General features: G+C 40.7%; 1 protein-coding gene and 1 long non-coding RNA gene across 2 annotated transcripts in view; both read left to right on the forward strand.

Moving 5' to 3' along the window:
- The window catches only part of ANKH (ANKH inorganic pyrophosphate transport regulator), a 107,791-nt gene that overhangs the window by 56,367 nt on the left and 28,530 nt on the right, over positions 1 to 22,894 (forward strand). Inside the window, exons 3-8 of the mRNA XM_036406490.2 lie at positions 8,369 to 8,487; positions 9,623 to 9,706; positions 12,046 to 12,216; positions 12,801 to 12,935; positions 15,958 to 16,050; positions 19,594 to 19,689. Coding sequence (XP_036262383.1) covers positions 8,369 to 8,487; positions 9,623 to 9,706; positions 12,046 to 12,216; positions 12,801 to 12,935; positions 15,958 to 16,050; positions 19,594 to 19,689 — 698 coding nt within the window. The remainder of the gene's footprint in view (positions 1 to 8,368; positions 8,488 to 9,622; positions 9,707 to 12,045; positions 12,217 to 12,800; positions 12,936 to 15,957; positions 16,051 to 19,593; positions 19,690 to 22,894) is intronic.
- Positions 6 to 3,416, forward strand: LOC118701706 (uncharacterized). The gene is made up of 2 exons (XR_004982573.1): positions 6 to 910; positions 2,273 to 3,416. It is a non-coding gene; the product is annotated as an uncharacterized LOC118701706 (long non-coding RNA).

Raw genomic sequence — 22,894 nt, forward strand, 5'->3', positions numbered from 1 at the left:
TAAGGTCACTTCATGTCTAGTTAATATGACTTTTAATTTGTTTTCCTTGCCCATTCTTCACACTGCTTAAGCTTTAGGCTTAATATTTCATTTGTAAGTACAACAGGAGATGCAGAAGAGATGAGCTCTCTTGGGCTGGTATCTTGCCTATCCACATAATTTTTATTGCTTTTTAAACAGGCTATTAAGGAGCAGATTCCAAGCACAGGGCTCTCCTGCCTGGAAACAAAGCATGCTGCTGATCTCTTTCAGTCAGGTGTGTGAGCAAAACGTTGACGAGGTTGACAGGTTGCCTGAAGCTGATAGCTCAGTGTTACTGTGAGGTAGTAATGATCAGCCAGCAGTACCTGCTGGGTTGGTTTGGCAGGACTTCAAGGTGTGCTTGGTAGGGCTGTTTGTCATTCTTGATGGCATTGTTGGTGTACTCCTTCTGTATCTATTCTTTTGCTATTTATCTCACAGTACAAAACTCTCAGCAGGCAGGAGCCAGCATCCTCATTAAACTATCAGGTAGTACTCTCTACTGCTGCTAGGCATCATCCACTTCTGTTGAATAATTAATCTGTGAGGAAGAGGTTAGTAAGAGCAATTTATACCAAACTGAGACCAACTCCCTGAGTGTACTCTGAAACAAAGAAAATACACAAGCAGACACAAACTGAACATTAAAAAAGGCAGCCACAGGATTTGCAAGTTTTTGAGAGCCTACAAAAATGGGATATCAGCTCAAGCATCAGCCACAGCAATAAAAGCCATTTAACTTGGAAGATTTTAACTTCATCCTCTCCAAGAACTCCACGAGATTCTCTGCACCTTCTAGCTCATTCTACAGAGCTGAAACCTCTGGACCATAGCAACGAGGAACAGGAGATTCTGGAGGAAGAAGCAGAGAGTGCACTGCATTGAGCAGGTAAAATCCTAAAAAGCTGAGAGTTGTAAGGGGTGGGAGGGAGGAGGTAATTGTAACAGTCTATGGAGCCATGTGTTGGTTGACAGGCATTGGATTGGATCAGCACCAGTAGGGTGGCATTCCGTCACAGAAAACTGGGAAATGCGAGTGTAAAGGCAATATCCTGAACTGCTGTGAAATCTCAGAGTGGCCTCGAAGGGAGCATTCATTATCAGGCTGTTATTATCTCATGTGCTGCAGTTCATCATATGGAATGGAATGGAATGAATGGAATAGAATAGAATAGAATAGAATAGAATAGAATAGAATAGAATAGAATAGAATAGAATAGAACTATTTCAGTTCCTGCCTGAGTAGGTTCAAGATCCATCTGGTAAACACAAATGCCCCCAGCTCTTACTTCAGCTCTATGTGCCTCCCAAGCACTACAGTTTGTTTTGACCATCGTATCTCTTATTCCACCACTGGTATGCAAGCCCTGTGCTATTTAGCTTTGCTCCATGTTACAGTCATAAAAAATGCTTACAGTTACGGCTCACTAGCCAGGGATTAGATATTGCTAACGTGTGCCAGGGATTAGATATTGCTAATTTTATAAACTGAATCCATGCATTCCAGTTAATATAATTCACTGATTTCAATTGGTCACTTCTTAAACGTGTTTACATTTGAAGCTGTTTTATTGAGTCAGTGTTATAGATTTTGGCCCATTTGTACATTTGGCTCTCATATTTCTTTGCCTGGAATATTTCTTCATCCCCCAGAGCTGCTCTTCTAATTGCTCACTTGCTTTTCTGCCAGTGCTGGTCAAAGTTTTTGCCTTTGCCAGCTGGATAAAAAGTTATTTTCTAGTCATACAGTATTTTATTTTAAGCTAGAATAGATTTTAAGAAAGTTTTAAGTGTAACTATCAAATTTCCAGGTGAAAGACATAACTGGATTTTCCATGTGGGACATCTTATTGAAAGGAGGTGTTTGGAACAAAGGCTGGAAAACCTGTCAGCTAAGTTTCTTGCCTTTGCCTGGAAGTAGAGCCCTGCTGGGTTCAGAACCCCTGAAATGCACTCGGCAGACACTGGGAAAAAAAAGAGGCTGTGCTTACCATGCTTTAAAGTCCTGAATTAAAGGACTGCACACAATCTTTCAGCTTTTTATGGTGACAGACTGCAAAATATTTTTTGGTATTTTAACTTGTCTATGCCTGAAAATATGCAAAGGCCACAGCAGAGACTGGCAGAGCGCCTGAGGGAATGGAGTTAGTCAGATTCTAGCACCAATTGCCTGGGTGATGTTGCCAAATGTTATGTTCCAAGTTTCCTTTGAACCTGTTTCAAGTCCTGATTATTTTGCTCTGACCCACAGATACACAGCCTGCCTAGCAGGAAGAAGAGAAGGAGTCCAGTGACAGGCACCCTCCTAGGACCTGCAAGTGCTCCCCAGCAGCTGCAAGCCTATCACAGGCTGTCTACAAGAGGCACAAATACAGGTCCCTGGTGCTTGGTGGATGAAAAAGAGAAACAATAACACTTAGGGGACTAATTTTTTTCCACATGCCATAAATATAGGGCTAAGGAAGATGACATGTCTATCTGCCATAGACTGTCAAAGCCCAGGAAGAAACAGAAAACAAAAAGCCCAATGAAATAAGGAGTACCAAAAGGAAGAAAACAAGTGGTGGTAGAAACACAGTGACCACAATGAATCACCACAATTCCAACTGTGATAGGGACTATTTGCAGTCTACATACAAAGCTCCTCACAAACAGTGGCCTCTACTCATGGAAAATATCAAACCAGACAGTTTCACTCACCTGACTCATGCTTCATTGCTTCAGCACCAGCCTCCCACTGCTGCTTCCCCCCTGGGGCTCACACAATCCTCTGTGCCAGTGACTGGCTGAGCTAAACCCCTTGAACTCACAGCTGCAAGCTCTGGGTCCCTCAGTCATCACCCAGCCACATCCTTATGAAGGTCTGCAAAGTCCTCACCAACAGCTCCTGTCACTCCCTTGTACTGGTAGCAGTAACAACTGAGAACCAAGTTGGCCAAAGAGATTCAGAGCCATCTTCTCATCCTACTTCCAAAACTGCTGTAGACCTTGTCAGTACAGTGTTCCTGGACTGGCTGTTTCAGATGTGATCTGGAATACAGTATTCTGCCTTCCTTGCCCTGGGCTACTTTGAGGGCAGCTACTGCCACCAATTAGTCTCCTGGTGGGAAGGTCACTATGGAGCCAGGGTCTAAAGTGTCCTGTTATTTCAGACTGGCTTTTTGGTGGCTGTAAGAGAAGGAATTCAAGATGCTAAACCTGTCTCTGCATATTTTTGACATCTTACTAAATTGCCAGCTTGACAGAGGAGAAAAGTCATTTATATAACATATGCTAACATAATGCATTTCTTAGTGTTGCTGGTAAGCCCTCCATACTAAGTGAACCTTTTAACATCAGTGTCTTGAAGAATATGCACATCTTCTTTGGCAATAAAACAGCATTGTTCAACTTTTCACTAGTTTACTGAGAAAGTTTATTTCCTTTTGAATAATTCTCAGTAGTTCCAGAAACGACAGGACAGCAGTTACTTTGAGGAAATATCCTCTGTGCTTTTTTGCTATCCCTGATTAAAAACAACATGATGGATCATTGTCATCACCAGGAGAAAAAGGTTGGAACTTTAGTAACCAGTAAACCTGTAGGTTAACTTTTGCAGTAATCTATGGTGGATTGGATGGCCAAGACACATGAGTGATTTGTTTTGTGCCCATTTATTGCTGTCAGGCTGCTGAGCATGGGCCATAGATTGCACAGGGCAACACTTCAGCAGTTCCTGGCAATTCCACTGATACTTTTGAACTTCCACATGCATGATCACTGCATGTACGTTAAAAATCTCCATGGGACTTGAATCATGGGTGTAATCCCACCAATTCCAGTGTAACACTACTGGAATTTTCCAGAGACTAGGAATTACAGAGTGGGTTACAACAAGCTGAGGTATTTCTTTTAGTCAGTCTTGTTCTGACAAGATTACTCTACTGGGGTGTACTAAACATTTTGCCCTGGAAAAAAGGGACAGCACAGGAACACAAATCAGAATTATCTGGGCTTGCTGCTTTCTCCATCCTCCTCCTCTCTAAATAAAAATAAAATGTTATTCATTGAAAATTTGTCCTACTTCAGCATGATCATTGTAAAAGCAATAACATGCTTCCCTGGCTGCCCCCACCCTTTTCCCACAACAGGGGCAGTTGCTTTTCAACAAGCTACTCAGGACAAAAGAAGAAAGCCTATGACCAAAGCACTTCTGGATAGCAGTGATTGTGTCTCAGTTACAACAGGATAATTTTGAGACTTACAAAATGTTGTCTTATATAAAGATATTTCAGATACTAAAAGTCATTCATAGATTTGGGAAAATCTATGTAATGCAATTTTGGAGCTAGATCCAAGCACAGAAAAATATGGTTGCAGTAATCAGTCTTCACTGAGATGCTCCTAAGCTGTTTCGGTTTTCTTTAATTTATGTATTACTATAATAAGCACAGAAGAAAAATCTCAACACCTTAAACACTCATCTGAGCTTTCACATGGGAAAACAGAGGCTTTCTCCTCTGTTTTAAATTCAAGCTAACCAAAGACATAAGGAAATCTATATACCCTGTGGCATCTCCAAATGAAGTTTTGCTATTGTTTTTTCACATTGGTATTTTCCTATCTGCCCAAATCCCTTAGTTGAACAAATTAGCTCAGTGCATTAAGCATGGTGCTAATAACAGAAAGGTTGTGGGTTTGGTCCCTGTACAGGCCATTCACTTAAGAGCTGGACTTTTTGTCCTTGTGTGTCTGTTTCAACTCAGAACATTCTGTGGTTGAGAAACTCATGAGCATCCATTTTGGCCATGTGAACCATCTTTCTGACAAGCAGCAGAATAGATTTGTTACTTCTCAAGGTTCCAAGTTCATTTTTAAAACTGGCAGCAAAGTATGTAAATGGAATGTGTCTAGAAAGAACACACTTTACCCAAAATCATGTTTTGGATTTTTTTCTTCCGGTAAAGCTATTTTTGACATATGTAGCTCCGTGTCTGGAAGTAAATGGTGTCACTTCCTCTGAGAGTTTTTTCTTTGTGATTGAAGTATGACATGCTCAGTAGCAGTCAGCTCCAAAATAACTACAGTACAGGTATTTGTCTGAGATTGCTGGCAGCATTACGAGTGTGTTGTTTTAAGGGTGTCTGAAGTTTGTGTGGTAGTAATTGGCCTGCTAGAGAAATCCGTGTAGGGACCAGGAGATCCAATTAGGTGTACAGTTTTCAGTGTCAATTCTTGACCTTCTGGGTCTTAAAACTCAGCTGGAAAAACCAAAAGCTAATTCTTGCTAAGCAAGAATTCCTGCTTAGCTTCTGGAGCAAATCTGATCCTTAGACATAGCAAAACAAATGAGGTACTAGAGAAGAGCAAACAAGCAGCTTGTCTTGACTTTTCTGTTTTAGTTGAAATGATGCAAGAAGTGGGAAGTGCCATCTGCTTTAGATTTATGTAATACTCTCTAGCTCTGTTGTCTGTGTTATTAATTTTGTACCATTCTTCATAATAAGTTTGTAAGGTTGGCCAAGGTTAAGTTCTAATTGCATCAGCAATTGCTTGATTCATGGCTCAGTGACACGTGCCTGTATGTTTGTCAATGAATCTCAGCTTGCTAAATCCTTCTTTGTGAGGACAGAAACATTCATGGACATCAGTGAAAGTGATTGTATGCTTTCACTGACATATGAAATAGTTGACTATTTTGAAAATAACATTTGAAAATGTTTTAAGTACAACCATTACATATTTAAAACCAAAATCACATTAAAAAGTGCAGTTAAACTTTTTTGTGATGGGGAGAGGAAAAAGAAAATCTTTCATGAGTACAGAGCTCAGTGCTGATATCCCTAGAAACCTTAAAAATGTGGTGCTATGAGTTGTAATGGTATAAGTGCCTAGAGAGTACCCTGCCAATAAACTATGACTCTTTTCTTAAAAGTGAGAGTAGTTCAGCCTCTGACCCTTTGACTCTGTGAATATTTCTGTAATAGCAAATTTTAGGTTAAAAAAAAAACAACCAAAAAACCCACAATGGCCTTTAGAGACAAAAAGGTTACTTATTACTCACATTCTAAACACTTTAAAAGTCTCATTTAAAACAGATGAAGGACAGGGAGATCAGGGAAGGGTAACTTCTGCAGCGTGCTGTGCTTCTGGCACTGCTCTGCTGGAGGTGACCCCTCCACAGAAGCAGGTTCCTCAGCACGTGGACTACAATTCCCAGTCCCTATGTGGAGGATAGGTGGTGTGTCACCTGCATTGGTTTTTAAGTTTTTGTGCAGAAGTGTAAAGCACACTCATTGGAACCTAAGAGAAAGTTCAGTGAATCTGACCTTCCCACATGGCTTGCCTCACAAACCTTCCAGACTTCTTTCCTTCATTGAAATAAGTTGATTCAAGAACATCCATGTACTGCCCTGCCATAAAAGCAGCTTTCCACAAGGACTTACCATGCAAAAAATCCTTCGTAGCTGAGAGTTTTCAAAACACCAAGTGAAGATTGGCACATGGCTATTCGTGCAAAAATATAAGGAGGCTGTGCTTGATGTTTGATTGAACTGCAACAAGCACCTGAGCACTTAAGGGACTAAACTGCCTTCTTAGAACTGAAGAAAAGGTGGAGTCCTGGTTTAAAATTCTTCCCCAACCCTCTTCAAAGGAAACAAGGCTGGGAGTGCCTCAGGAAGATGGCTAAGCAACTTGGGATTTACTGAGTGAATTTGGAGACTGTGAGTCTAACAGTTACAGTGCAGGTGAAAGACATAGATAGGGACCAGCATAGGGAAAGAAGAAGTTTTTAACAATTCTAGCATCTTTTGGGCAGTCCTGGTTATCTGGAATGTGGCTTGTGCTTGCTCACAGTGCTGTCATACCACCTTCTTTTATTTTACTATCTTGTTTACACTGTCTTATTTGGACTCAAATAGTCTTTTCAGTTCTGTTAACCATTTAACTGCTGTGTCTCTAAGCCATCACAAAACAATGACAACTTAAACTCCTCTTTAATTGCTTCCAAGTATTGTTTACAAGTTATGAAAGGCAGTTTTAGGCTAAGAGGACTGAATTTGATGACTAATGTTAGCATTTGTCAATCCAGTTATGATGCATGCATGAAAAGGATCTCTCCTGAAATACCCTGTGTTAAGGTTTGTACAAAGATAGTAGGGTTGTTATAAATGGAAAATTAGATAGATGTTCACATTTGAAATAGTTAACTTAGAAAATACACAGGTAGGAGAGAACTGAAATAAGGTTCCCCAGACACAAATAATTCTACCATTCCTTGCCTTAGGGGAGATTGGCCTAATAATTCTTGTAACAGCTATTGCAAGTGTATAGAGGAAATCGAGTAATGATGGGCAGATCTAGAACATAGTTTATAAAAAGTTAAAACTGATTTGGATTATTTACCTATGCATATTGTATTTGTCTCCATAGTTCAGACTCCAGTCTGAGCTAGCCTTTGTTATTCCTGGGTATTGGGAGGACTCTGGGATTTTTAAAACAGCTGGATAACATGGGTACAAACAGAACTGTAAGCACTTCTGCAGCGAGCTGTGTGGGGACTTCCCATGTCTGTGCAGCCTTCAACCCAAGGCTTTGAGAAGAGAGGCCTGGAAAGAGAGAGTTGTCCAACACTAAAAGTTGTCTTGGGTTCAAACAGGACAGTGAAGAACACGCTGGCAATCAGGAGTGGGAGCCCCCTGAATTCCAGAGGTGCCCTGTTCTGACCTGTGGCTCTGGAGGTGCTGGCTCTAGATAAGGAAAGAACCTCAGGCAGGTCAAGGCTGCCCAGGGACTGCACAGCAAAGCACAGTGTCCTGACAGTCCTGGCAGAGGTGGTCATAAGGCAGAGTAAGGGAGAGACATAATGAGTGTGATTTGTTGCATGCCATCACAAATCACAGTATCATTTTACAGCTTTGGGCAGGTTTACAGGTAATGTCATGAGAACGCAGTGATAATAGATGGTTTCAGCATTTATAAGGCACTATATCCCATGAAATACACAATGCCTGGTGAAAAAGCTTTTCTAACAAAGAGCCTTGATTTAATGAAGGAGCAGTAGATTTTCTGGAGTACCAGCGTGTTCATTTAGCAAACAGATGTGGCACTTACTATACTCATCTCCCAATCCAACCATTTGTTATCACGCCTCTGCCAAAGGTTACTTTAAAAAGAACCATGAGAGCACTTCTTAGTCATAAACAGCAGCTGGTGAGGCTGCAATATCTGGAGCCATTGCAGCTGCTTGCTAAGTGGATGTGTGACTGAGCTCCAAGGCATTACAGCCTTTCAGGTACTTCTGAATGTCTCACCCAAGAGTCCATATGCAAGCTTTGTTTTTCATTCTTATCTTGTTTCTTTACAGCATATAGTGATTTGGGGTATTACATAATCAATAAGCTGCACCATGTGGATGAATCAGTGGGAAGTAAAACTCGGAGGGCCTTCCTTTATCTTGCTGCCTTCCCTTTTATGGATGCCATGGTGAGTGCCCGATTCAGAACTGAAATTTAATGTTAATGCTATGTTTTCATGACCTTAGTTCACAAACTTTGTTACCAGATGGGAAATTGAAGTATGCAGAAGTAAGGTGTGTCCTTGGCAAGCAGTAATTCTCTACATACCTTGACTCATCTCCTGCTACATGGAGAAAGCATCTGAGTGGACTTTAAACATCCAGAGATCATGACAAATGTCACAAACCTCAGCTGCCTTGTCAGAGTAACAGTATGTGCCTGTTGGAAAGCACTGGTAGTCTTGTGATGAGCTGTACTGGTTGTCTGTATGTGACCTCATTCTGATTTGTAGTGAAAGATTTGGATTTGCCATGCATTCCCAGACCTACAGAGCTCACAGGGAATAAAATCGAGAATTTCTTAAAGCAAATTTTTCAAAAATATGTTTCTTACCATCAGTTTTTGCAAGCACAGCTAACTCCAGTTATATCTCAAATGCTTGAGCAAGGGAGCCATACCTGGGGAGAGCTGCTGCTTCCCAGATCAGCAGACTCATTGCTTGTGGCCTGCACAACATGAAAATGTGGCAGCTCCCTTTAATGCCTCTACCTGTGTGTAAAACTGGTAAAGGAGAACCTTCTCATGCCAATGCCTCCACCACTTTCTCACCACTCTGTCTGCTTGAAACAGTCGCTGACAATAAAAAGAAGTGGAATCATTTAAAAGAAGTTGGATTTCTTTTCCAGACAGGATGCAGTGTAACTCAGTGGGACAATGAATATTACACTTCAGAGGTGCATCCAGCAGGTGCATTTATTAGATTTATCATTTATTAGATTTATCAAATTTATTAGATTTACTATGATAATTCATCCTGTGCAGCATCTGATTTGTGAAGGGCTGCTTTCTTACTAGATGTGCTCAGAAATGTCTATACAGTCTGTAAATTTATCCCTATTCTCCCTGCCAGCCTGACAACATTGAGGAACTCAATGCAGCAGTACTTTCTCTGCATTAATGGCCTAATGTTTGCCCAGGTTCACACCAGCTACTGCTGCAGGTTGTTTGTGTACACTGTAGCAACCAGAAAACAGCATTCTTGGACCTGAAATCATTCACAATATCATAATCACTTCCCAAACTTTTTTCTGTCTTCTTTTCAGGCATGGACCCATGCAGGGATTCTGCTGAAACACAAGTACAGTTTCCTAGTGGGATGTGCCTCCATCTCAGATGTCATAGCTCAGGTAAAGGCTCCTCATAGAAGTCATTGTTCCGATTGTGTTATGGAGCAAATGCTTTCCTAAACAGGAACTCTCTAGTACAGAGTATCTCTGGTGCCTTCTCTCTCTTCCATAAGCAAGACACCAGAGGAGGCAATCTTGTGTGCTGCCCTCTGACTGTTCATCATGTGAAGGCTATTTGCTGGCAGCTGTGGTTTAGGACAGTCTCATTTGACTGGATCAAGTCAGTTCCCAGGGCTGTTTGCCTTAGGGTCATGTCCTTCCACAGCCCTGTTCATAATGGCTGAGAAACAAGTTCTGTATGTACACATGTACATTTGGGGGAAAGAAAGGTCAGGCAAGGAGACCACGGGCTGCTACCAATCCTGAGGCTGAGAGAGTGCTTTGAAATAGATCTTTCTCTCTCTGTACATTCTCCCCAGCACTTTGCACAGTTCCAGTGAAATCCTGAGCTGGAGGTGAAGGCATGATTCTCCAGCTGACCTGTCAGTTTTGCAGGTGGTGTCTAACCCAAGGAAATGCAGTGTAAGCCACCTTTGAGTACTTGTTACTGTTCCAAAAGGTGAAGGCTCAGAAGTGCTCCAGAAGGGGTCTGTGGTGATAACCCCTGGGTGATTCAGAGAAGACAAAATCTTTTTTGAACTTTCAAAAGGGAGCTGTTAACTATCCTGTTGTTTTGTATTAGGCACACTGAAAAAACAACATTCATACACACTGTGTTGTAGCATTTAAGAACTAATATACAGCCCTCATTTGAAAACATATTAAAATATTTGGAAATGAAGAGTCCCAGCAACTGTAAACAGTTGCTGTAGTGCCCCATTACCAGCTGTATGGTGTAATGACTGGATAAGAGGATAGAACAGTACAACATCAAAGGAAATATGAAGTCAATGGCACTCAGTTCAATTTTCCGTAGCATTTTTCTTCCACTAAACATGAGGAAACCATAAACCAGGTTGAGCTGTTCAGTCAGTTGCTACTCTGTATTTGTCAGGTCTGCCCCTCTACAGTAGTGCACTAAATCCCCAGAGATAATACCAATTACTGCAAATGACCTTAACCCTCAGGGCCTGCTCTTGTTCTGATGTGACCCACAAAGTTTCCTGACCCTGGCTGTCAGGCCATGTGAGCTAAATACAGAAACAGATTCTTATTTTGGCCGTGCCCTTTCCAGAGCGGTTGGTGAGGGGGGTGCCAGGGTTGTGAAGAATAAGACACCTGTCATCTTCTCTCAACAAAATACTACACAGAGCAAGAGCAAATCCAGAACACAAAAAGTTGTGGCTGTCATAGCTCAGAACTCTGCACCTACATATGCACCCCACAACAGGGAGTAGGGGCACAGGCAGTAGCCACTTTTTCTTGGGTAGCTTCATGTGCACACTCTTTGTGACTGACTTTGCTTCTATTTACTGAAAAGCAATGTTTTTGTAGGTTTGAAAACCCTCATAAGCACTGTGGCCTGCCTCAGGAACATTTGCAGAGTGTGGTTTTTCTTAACTATTTCTACAGCTCTAGCAATGAAGGAGAGAACCTGCTTCTGAACAATGTGTATTTTATTTCTTGTAACTCACTTGAAATGTCAGCACATCCTGGCAGGATTGTCCTGGTTCTGCTCTTCACCAAACACAGTTGGCTTTCCAGTTGTGCCCCCCATCCTGAATCATTTGGAATTTAACAGGCATTTCATCCACTCTGTACTTAACAAAGAGAATAATATCATATTAATCAGTTCCTTTACATTTTATGGATTAAGCATTTAGTCTTAAAAGGCTGAATTATGAACTGTTCATTAGTCTGAAAGTTTCCATTTAATTTACATTAATGTGGCACTCAGCTGAAAAGCAAATAATGAAATAGTGAAATTTCACTTGAAAAAGCTGAAAATTAGGTTGACATAAGACTTCCTGCTCCTAAATGTTGAAGTGAATATTTAAAAAATCTGGCTTTTTAATTGTCACTATTCTCCCTACTGCCCAAAAAACCCCCACAACAGCAGGGCCATGTATCAGAATAGCACATTCTCCTGGGAAGGGTGACTCTCAGCCACATGCCTGCTGCCAGACCCTGCCAGACTTTCATGCCAGCCTTCTCCTATTTATGGGTTCTAGTCTGTCACCTGCCCAAACTTCAAATCTTGTGTCATAGAGTATGAAGTTAACTCCTGTTCTCCTCATGTACATGACCAAATACTGGGTGATCCTGACTAAAGTTTCTGTAGAACTGTAGCCATGCAAGTTGTTGTGTCAGATCGACTTGGGAGGAGCCAGACAGAAGGTGTATTGGCCCGGGAGAAGCACCCAGACAAATTGTTAATCATCTGTTTGTTTTCTCTGCAGGTTGTTTTTGTAGCCATTTTGCTTCACAGTCACTTGGAGTGCAGGGAGCCTCTCTTGATCCCAATCTTGTCCCTGTACATGGGAGCACTTGTCCGGTGTACCACGCTCTGCCTGGGCTACTACAGGAACATACATGATGTTATTCCTGACAGAAGTGGGCCTGAAATGGGGGTATGTCTTCATGCTTGTGGTTTTTTGAACGCAATAATTTTATGTGGGGTTTTTTTTTTGTGTTGTAAGACTGCATTAAACCACTGTGCATGTAGGGCCTTCTCTTTGTCCTGCAGGAAAAAGCATTTTCAGTTAAAGAGGCATGGTGGAAATTATTCCAACAACAGCACATGTGACACAATGCCTTCCCTAGTTTGGATGTGTCTGCTGAGGACCTCTGTACTGAGCTGTAAGACAGCACAGCATGAACTAAGGGAACACCTTAGTTCATATGGAAGAAGATACCAAAATTTCTCTTTTTCTTCAAATGTCATATTGTTTTTCATGTAGCTTTGTCTAGTAGTCAGAAAAAATTATGCAGATAGGTACCCTATGCATTATTTATTGAGATCCATGACACATCTTCTTCTGAATCAGTATTGCTACCATGAGTGAAAATATTTTAGGCTCCTCATACTGAAAATTATTGAAATTAATGTACCAAACTGACAATGGATGGGAAAAGCAGAAAACCTTTCTCCACTCCTTCGTGTGCTGCAGGTTTTTTCCAAACTCACTTCATTTTTTTTTATCCTGTGTTGCAGGGAGAAGCTACAATAAGGAAGATGTTGAGTTTCTGGTGGCCTTTGGCATTAATTTTGGCAACTCAGCGAATAAGTAGGCCCATTGTCAACCTTTTTGTCTCCCGGGACCTAGGTGGCAGTTCTGCAGCCACAGAGGTAAGAAAGGCAGTGCTCTCCTTTACTGCAAATGATCATTTCCATGGCATTACCTCTGCGCCTCTCTCTTCAGCCAAGCTGACAAGAAAAATTTGTTTTAAGTACATTTCTCTTTAGTGCCTTTTTATGCTTGAAAAGAAGATTGATTGGACTCTCAGCATGAGCCCTTCTGCCAGCTCTACTGGGACCTCACCCTCAACAAGACTAGTAAAATTTTTTTGCTGAACAGTGCCTGCATCCCAAGTTTTCATGCTCTACACGTAAGAACATATAGTCTGGAGCATTTAGATCCCAGAAATTTTAGGACAGTTGACAGTAGTCCCATGTCCTACTCTTTCCTGTCATGCATATTTTATGGCTGTGCAAATTGAAGTGAAACTACTGTTAACAGTCAGTGCATCACACAGAACAGAGACATTAAAAAGTACATATAAAAAAAATTGACTCCTGGTTGGGATATGAAATGCACCGTGTTTCTCTTGAGGAATTTCAGAATAGTCCAGTAAGTCTCCTACAGCTGTTGGGAGACAGATTTCTGATTGTGATGCAGAGCCTTTAACAAAGCTCACCACAAGCTGACCCATTCTCCTAAGAAGTCTGGGGAATTTCTGCTGCCAGTTTCATGCAAGGATGTCTAGATGCATATAGCCATAGGATAAGCAAAGCTGTAAGATACTAAATTAAAAGAGAAGTTCAAAGAACTGCTGTAAATTTGTCATACATGATATGGTGTATTTCACTCACTCAGGAGGTGCCAGGCACTGCAAATAAACAGCTGTGAGAAAAGAACTTAGGAAGCTTAACACTTTTACATATGTGATTCAGGGATCAGTCTGTGTTAACAGTGGCCTTTGTACAAGGGGAGCCAAAAATTAGCAAAGATCAGTTTTACATTTCTTGGTGACTTTCAATTTTAGATGCATCACATTTCATGGCTAGCCAGTTCCATTTTGTTGCTATTAAGATGACTCCAAATACATGTCATATCTGGGATTTACTGGCAGTTTTACAGTAATGGTCACATCCCAGCTTTCTCTGATTTCTGAAATAATTGCCTTTGCAAAGGGAGGTGCTGACAATACAGATAACATCAGTGTCTGGAGCATCTGTATCCACAGGACTTTTTACAGGTCCCCTATTCAATAATAGCAGCAGCTTTCACTGTGGGCAGGGAGTCCCTGTGAAGGACTGGGCTGTAACGTGTTCATGAGGACCACAAATCCACTTGCACTGTCCAGCTCCCTCTGCTTTGTTTGGACTGCCAGTACAGTTGTGGTGATTGGGCTATCCCTTTGGTGGTGGCTTTCATAGGGGCCTTTCTCATCTGTCAAACACAGGTGCTAGACATTTAGGAAAACTTTCACGCATGTATGTTGGAATAACACTAATTGAGGAAAAACACTGGGAAAAAATCAACACTAAAAACTTAATACTTTCATCCAATCAGAATCTAGCATACACAATATGGTAGGGAAATACTTTTTCCCTTAACAGGTACTGTGTCTTTGTAGTCTTTTTGGATTTAACAATGAAAATAAGCAAAACAGCTTTTATATTCCTTACTTGATTTAACCTAGTTAGGTTTCATATAGATGGAAATTCTGATGAAAATACAATAATGGGAGGGTGTGCAATTAAAAAGGGTACTATCTTAAAATTCCAATTTATTTTATTTGAACCAATTACTTTTTCAAGGTACATTAAACATTATTAGTGCTATTATTAGCAGGGAAGGATCTATACCACTCTCTTCCTCTCTGTGGATATCATCACATTCCACTCCCTTTTTAAACAGCACAGGGAACAAATTAGCTTGCTACATGGTCCTGTGTTTGTATAGATCTTTTAACCAAGCAAAGGCAGCAGTTACATTTATAATGGGAAAATGGGGTCAGATAATCAGGAAAATGTATTTTGAAAGTTTGAGAGTGAAACAGAAATAGCAGTAGTTAAAAAAGGTCTTTCTTAACACTACCATTGCCAGATGTAAAATGAATCAGAAATATGTGGATTGTAACAGATCTGAACCTGCAGACAAAAGGCACCCAAGTACTTTGATTTCTAGAGTTAAGAGAGTCAGGCAGTTCTCAGTTCAGATGCATACTTCAGCTCTGAGGACTAGAAAATTTGGAGTGACAGTAGATTTACAAGTAGCCACAGGAAGAGCTCCTAAACACTCTTCCTACATGAAGGACATGTATTTGGACTTTTTCTTCAGCAGCCAGAAAAATCACCAAAATATTTCATACATTATTATGGGGGGGAGTTTATGTCTTTGATAAACCTCTTGGACTGTACTTATGAGAGAGTAAAAGGGCAGTGAATTGGTAAAATTTCAGGCAGTAAATTGTTTCTTATAATAAAAATGTTCACCTGGGATTATTTTTGTCTGGTGTTCATTGATGAGCACCAAAGTGGGCAGAGGTAGATTTTTTTGGTCTCGTTAAGTGCCTCCTGCCTCCAAGCAGTCATTTTGATGTCCAAACTCAGTCAGCCACTGAGATCCAATCAAATATATATAGTCTGTTTTATATATATCCAATCCAACATATATAGTCTGTTTTACTTGAAGCTATCTTATTTATGGATAACCAAGTAAAAGGTATATAAATTGAAATTATGTGGTATGATCCAAAACTACTGTGAGCTGCAAGGCATTCTGGTGCTCAGCTATCTGGAGGTAAAAAAACTCAGGGGCAATTTGGGAGGAAGGTGTTGGCCTGGTAAGGGGTGCACCACAGCTCAAGTTAACTCTTATCTCAGAGTATCAGAGTGATGGTGAAATGACAAAGTTGATTTTGGTAACTTCATGGCACAAAAAAAAAATTCATAAGCTTAAAATGCCAGGCCAAATGACAGTCATTTTGATGGTCTTCCTGAAACAAGAAGCTTCCAGTCCCTGGTCTGGTTTTGCATTGTGCCAAGGTCAATGTGGTGATACTGGTGGGCAGTAGCACCCTGTGTTAGTTTCACTGTTGTGTTTGAAGATTTAAGGTTCATGTTTCTCTGTCTCTGTTCATAGGCAGTGGCAATTTTGACAGCTACATATCCAGTGGGACACATGCCCTATGGCTGGCTGACAGAGATCAGAGCTGTGTACCCTGCTTTTGACAAGGTGAGTGTCCCTGTTAGTGCTGTCATAAATACCTCTTGTGGGGTTTTGCATGTGTGGTTCTCCTAGTTCTCTCTGTTTGTTGTTCCACTGATAGGTTTCCTTAAAATCTAGTTAAAATTAATTGGCTTTCAGTGGCTTCAAGCTGTTGTCTGATTTATGATTTTAACCTTAGCTCTGTGTTACAAGGTATTAAGCTGCCTTTTGGATAGATAGGTGCTGTAATTTTAGGGATTAAAAAAAGTCCTCACAATGAGGTAGCTACTCAGGTAATGAAGTGATTTCTCACAAAGTGTCATCACTGAATGAGCAAGCTCACGTCTCCGCTCTGGATTTTGTGCTATCTCCCAAGTGGCTTTGGGTTCATTTGCTTATGTTAATATTTAGCAAAGGGTGTTTCATAGACTGACACTAACAGAGATAACAGACATTCTTTTAGTAGTACTGACTTAAATGACCAAGGCTATGAAGATTTTTGTTTGCAAATCATGTAATTATGTAAGAATGCAAGGACTGCTCCTGGAACTGGGCACAGAGCAGAAATTAATTTTGTTTAGTCTCTTTTTTTGCTCTGATTTATGACAGGTATACTTTCTAGTCCCCTTATATTATGCAAAGAACAATTCTGTCCTGTGACTCTAGAATTCAAATGCCAGAAAATCTCCTTCCCTTTATTTACCAATTAGTAACTGAACTTTCTGGTTCCAAATACTCATGAAAAATATGTTTTCTCTGGAATGTATCTAACTGGAGCAAGCCCTGTTTAATATCATCCACCATATTTACAAGGAGAATTTAAAACCAACACGAAATCAAATCAATCACAGCTTCCTAACCTGCCTGTGTACAACTAAATTGACCTGTCAGATAAAATAGCACAGGTAGGTTTTCTCAGGGGCCATGCTGCTCAAAAGGAGCTGCAGATGCAAACCCAGTGAACTGCAAGATAAAAATAGTTTGGGACAGGAAACTCAGGAGCTGCTAACCTCATTTGATGCAAGCCACAATCAAATGCACTATTGTCAAGCAGTAGTAACAGCAATTAAGACTCCTAAATTCAGGTCTGATTTAGCTGGTTAAAGATACACTGACAACTGCAGAGGTGACAGGATTAGACCAGGATTTGTCCATTTGTTTATTTCAGTTAAATGGCTTCTTACAGGGCTCTTGTGGGACACTGTAAGGAAGAAAATGCTAAGATAAGGCACAGATGGGTACAGTTTATCCACCTGCTGGAAAAGTACTCATGGGAATTTTAGTTCCATGTTTGAAGAGCAATATATAATAAAATGTACAAAATTAGGTAGCAGCAGTATAAAGGGTATTTCATCCTGGCAACCATATGTGTAATTGCCTTCGCTGTACTTTTCAGACAATAAATACCAAACCTGAAACCCACAGTGGGTTTTTGAAGATTGCTGTGAGAATTGCTTTTCCCTTGGTCATGCATCACCTTGTGTCACTGTGCCTTCCAAAAGCTTTGTTTCCTTATCATAAGATTTTCTCAGAAGAGCCCAAATAGAAACACTTTTTTATTTCTGGACCCTGTAAGGTGTCCATTGTGATTTTCAGAAGCCAAAACAGTGTGTTGCATTCAAACTCCCATTTTCTTTTGTTAGTTATTCAGGAGGCTGGCAATGCTGATGGCCATCAGAAGCGCACTGACTGATGGGATTTGAGATGCCCCTCTTCAGGGGTTCTACTGCTGAAGCCAGATTATTGTCTTCACAAGGGAAATCATTATCTCTCTTCACATTTGTGAGAGAGATGCAGGGTCCTACTTCAGTCTTTAATGAGACTTTGTGTCCAAAGCAGCCCCATGGCCTAGCAGTTAGATTCAGGCTGAGGGTTACTACTGACATTATGGAAGAGAGCAGGTGTATGCTAGTTCTGTGCTCTCTATGCTGTTTTATATGGTGATAATGCCATTGCTGCTAATGGACCCTGCCACCTGGCTCAGTACAACACCAATTTTGAGATTTGTGAATGCTATTTATCTGATGACTAGATGGGAATTCTTATTGCTCCATAGTGTTTTGTTCTGAGAACTAAATAGTGTGGAAGAGTTATGACCAAAGAGTATGTGGTCAAGAGTTGGGGCAAAGGGCAGAGTATGGCAAGGCAGGGATAACAGCAGAGAGATACAAACAGATGAGAAAGCTTTTTCTTAACAGCCCTTTTGGATGGCTTGTTTTGGGTGTGCTTTATTTCTCCTTTGTTATTTTAGGCTTGTTAGAAAGTTGAGCTGTGCAGCAAAAAGTTCATTTAAACAGGGGTGAGTGATGTAAGCCAAGCTTATCCTCACATCTGTGAAAACTAACAGCAAAGCAAAGTATTTCTTCAGAAACACAATTAATAGTAGTAGATGCATGAAAAAATGTTTACAGGGTGTTTTCATAACCTGTTCCCATAAAGGTCAGATGGAGTGACTTCCTGCTTTAGGGTCTGGTTGCCTACATCTTCAAGCAAACTTCCAAGCAGGTATTTAGACAGAAACATGGGGCTCTCTAGGTGCAGTTGCTGCACTGATCAGAACAAAAGCCTTAAATTGCAAAATTCCATCAAGCACCTGAATGTGTGTGAAATAAGGTACTGTTTACAGTGCTCCACTCCCCAAATGTGTCTGCAATAGTTCTATTTCTCTTACAAGTGCCTCCAGTAGAGAAGGCTGACTCTGTGACAGGTACTGCTGCTCTACCCCAGTTACATCTAGGGTGTATAAATGTACATCTCATGGTACAGGTTTTATCAGCAGGTGCACAAACTTGTGTATCAAACAGTCCCAGGGTAAATGCAATATATGACCTAACAGCCTCTTCCTTAAGGGCTCCTAATGGTAACCTGCTTTGATATCCCATCCTCTCCTTTCACAGACCATTTAGTTTGGTTTTATGCGTTCCCCAAGGGCAATTTTAAATCTTCAGCTTCATTTGCTATATTAGACATTTGGAAGAAGGCTTTTGTTGTTTTAAATAAAACTTTGCTGCCATGTGAGTACAGAGCCCATGTTCAAGGTGGAACATTTAATAGTCCTAATTATGTTCTGTTCATTAAACTGCATTAATGGAGCCAGCTGTTCCAGAAGCTTTGTTTATATTACCTGCTTGTCTAATTGGATCAGTAAGGATGCTTGCATTCTTGATTTGGTACCAATTTGTGGTAAAAGGGAATCAAATCCAGTTTTTCCTGTGAAAACATGCTACAAACAGTAAAATAAGGTTTTAAAAAAATCATGTGGTGTTTTCTTAGAAAGAGCTACCAACCTTTTTCAAAGCTGAATTTGTTAAATAGGACTTATTATTTGGAAAAGTAGGGAGATTACTCAGCCCTCAGTGACCATAGCAGCAGTTGCTGTCAGTTTAAGCAGAAAATGTTCTGTAGTGGTACCAAGTGCTCAGAAAGCTCTAGGTTATAAAGCAAACAAGCCAAGTCAGACACGGACAGGCACAGACAGTCAGGTCCAGCACATGACCCTGGTGCCAGCAGCTCCTGGTAGTCTGGAGCCAGGCTAATGTTCTCTATCTCTCTCTCTCTCTCTTGCCCTAGAATAACCCCAGCAATAAACTGGTGAACACCAACAGCACCGTCACAGCCACACATATCAAGAAGTTCACTTTTGTCTGCATGGCGTTGTCCTTAACGGTAAGAAACCTTTGTTCAGCTCAGTGGTTTTCGTCTCAACCAGAAAATTGTCTCCTCTACCAAATGCTAAAGGCACTAGCAGTTTAAGAAAGGTGAGTTGTCTTGTCTTGGGAAGCTGTGTTGCTTTTATCTGGAGAAGGGAGTGTGATCATAGTATTGGAGTAACAAGAAAATCAGCTGTCATTAGCTCAGGCTAGATATCAAAAAGGTTGGAGGTACTCCACTTTATTTTCACTACTTTTCATTTCAAATCAGCCTCCTGTGCAAAAAGATATCAGAGACCTGCTTTTCTTTTCATCTCTTTTTGTTTCTTTTTTAAAATGAACAAAACTTCATGTAACCAGTGTGTCAGGAAGACAAAAGAATGCATTTGTGTCACATGCAGTGGGATGGCAGCCTGTCCCTGAGCATTTTTCATGTACTGTGAATGGTGAGAAAGGCAGCATGGATTGACCCTGCAGTAGCTGCTCCCTGCTGCCTCTCCTGGCACTGGGTTTTCATGTGGGGGTACTTTGATGCACATTTGTTCTGTTTGCTCTCAAAATTAACTAAAAAGGGCAATCTCAGAGATGGTACTGACACTGACTAAAGGATCTAAATCTGTGTCATTTCATGGGGATGATTTTCAGGGAGAAATTTTGCTGAGCCTGCCATGTTTCAAAATGATCAATTTGCACATATAAATACTGTGCATTTTCCCCAAGAACACTGTTTCTGCAGTCTTCTTAGCAACATACAGGCAGTTGTGGAAGAAAACTGCAGCTGGTGGGAATCATAGCAAATAATGGAGCAGATGACCAGGGTAAATCCAATGTCTGTTTCTATAAAGGATGAATTTATATTAGTGCTTAGGGCCAGGACATGGTCTCAACACAGTACCTGCACTAGAAGGACAAAAGAAAAGGAGAACCTAGAAAATAAGTTTTTCATAGAAGTCCTTCATTAGGCTAGAAAAGTACTTGGGAAATCTGGCAATTGTTTTAGGATACAATGCTCAAAGTCCTACAATTAAAACTACTCATACCCCAGACAGGTTCGCTGTTTACCCTCAGCATTGCATACTTTTCATGGAGTACCTGGCTGCTTTGGAACTCTCTTCTCCCTACATTCACAAATTTATTATTGAGTATGGGAGCGCTGACAGAATTTCTCTCCCCTTCATTTTAGTGTAGAACCTTTATGTCTGGGTTGGAAACAGCTTATGCATGAAGAGAAACTAACTTATGTCAAAGGAAATGTTACAGCACACAAGCCAGAAGTATTTGTAACCATCTCCACCCCACCTGAGAATGCAGTATACAGAACTCTGTGTTATTTCACAGTTGAAAATGAAGCAGTTCAATCCATCCATAGCTGAATTACGTTTCTTCTGTTCTTTGTTTCCTATACTTTTTCCCTAAACAGCTACAACTGGCCACCATCGAAGGCAGAATTGTATGAACCAATGTGTCATCTCCTCTGTCTTTTAGTTTCCTTAAGCTTGACGTTTTTTCATGTGGCTTAGAGACCAGCAGCTCTTGCTCTTACTTGTATTTCCTAGAGCAAGAAACAGACGTATGCCTCCACTGAATTGGCCATTGTCTGGAGACTTTCCATGAGACCCTGGCTCTCGTTATCTACCATCACATGCCTTGAGGTTTTCTTTTGTGTCCTGTTCCAGACCAAAGTTATGTTCTCTAGAGTTGGAGCCTCCCTCAAAGTCTGTGTGTTGTTACAGATCCACAAAGGGGAAAGCTTTCCTTGTTCTAAATCGTTCTGAGAATACTATTTCAATCTCAAGAGTTTTCTCTGAACTGACTGTATTATTAATCCCCCATGATATTTATCAGGTTACTGTGATTCTGATAGATTACAAGCTTTTCACATTACCATCACTATCCTCTTCAGAGTAATTTTTAATCACCTCAATTAGCTTTTGTTTTGTGACTTCCTGGGATTTTGTATCCAAAAGTTCTCGTTTTACTTTCAAGGGCAGTTCTTTCATGAGATCATCATGAGAGATCTGCCCACAATGAAATTCCAGAAACACTTTTGAGGTCCATAGCTTTTCCTGTCCCATTTCTATTTTTGCCAGCTAGTGACAGATTCTTAGGATTGCTTGTCAACAGACAGAGCAGAAAAATAGACACGAGCTCTAAAGATTAGGCTGTATTCAAAGGCATGAGCCTGCAAATGCTTCAGCACACAAACTCAGCAGATGTTGGGATGACTTGTGTTAATGTGTGCCACAGGCTCTAAGGAAGTAGACTTCAAATTTGCCTCTGTTGTGGCCAGGTGAGCTCCCATGGCCATTGGTGATAGCTGTGTTTTTATCCAGGGACTCTACTTCAACAAATGGCAGTCAGAGTAGTGGCATCACCATCGGTACCATCTTGTTCTTTCAGGTCAGAGGGAAGGGCTCCCAGGCTGATAAGACAAAACAAATCCAGTACTTTAACATGTAATGTAAAGGCATTTTCCAGTGGATAATCTGTAGAAGGATTCCAGAAGATGTAAAGATAAAGAAAGTCCATTAACCACTCGAAAAAATAACAGTGAAGCTTTAAGTACAAGCAATGTAAAACCTTGGGAAGCTTTCAATCATCAAAGACGTGCTATTCCAATAGAACTGGGAGGAAAATGTCCTACCTCCTTCCACAGACCAGTCATGCCTGCACAAGAAGTACTGCAATCCTACTAATGCAACAGAAGCACCTTGTCACTGTTGTTGGTAGTGACAGTATTAGGTCAGAGTAGAAAAAAAAGGCATAGTTTTGTTAAGAAACATAACTTCATGGGTTGTTTAAATCCTCATGGGATCTGAAAGGCTACACCTGAGCCTTTCCAGGCTAACTTTGCAACATGCACATGTGCTCTGTCAAGGATGATCATAAGTACTGTCTCATGTCTTTGAAGCTGCTATTAATGCTAGGGTATTAAAGCTGCTTCTTCAAAAAATGGGAATTAGTTGTATTGCTCAGTGAAAAATGTGTAGACAAGCTGTTTTATTTAAAGGCTTTAAGTAAAAGACATTAAACTCCTGATAGGTAAGACAGCTGCTGTGATTAGTCACATTGATGTGGTTTTTGTTGTAAGTGGGGATTCCTTCCAAAGCCGTGTTTTGTGACTGTGCAACTGAATGTGAAATTTGTGTAGCAGAGGGAAGGGACTCAGCTGTAGAATTTTTTCCATACAAATAAAGGACCATTCTGATTTTAAAAAGTAA

The sequence above is a fragment of the Molothrus ater genome, chromosome 1 (genome assembly GCF_012460135.2).
Source record: "Molothrus ater isolate BHLD 08-10-18 breed brown headed cowbird chromosome 1, BPBGC_Mater_1.1, whole genome shotgun sequence".
NCBI classification, from domain to species: Eukaryota; Metazoa; Chordata; class Aves; order Passeriformes; family Icteridae; genus Molothrus; species Molothrus ater.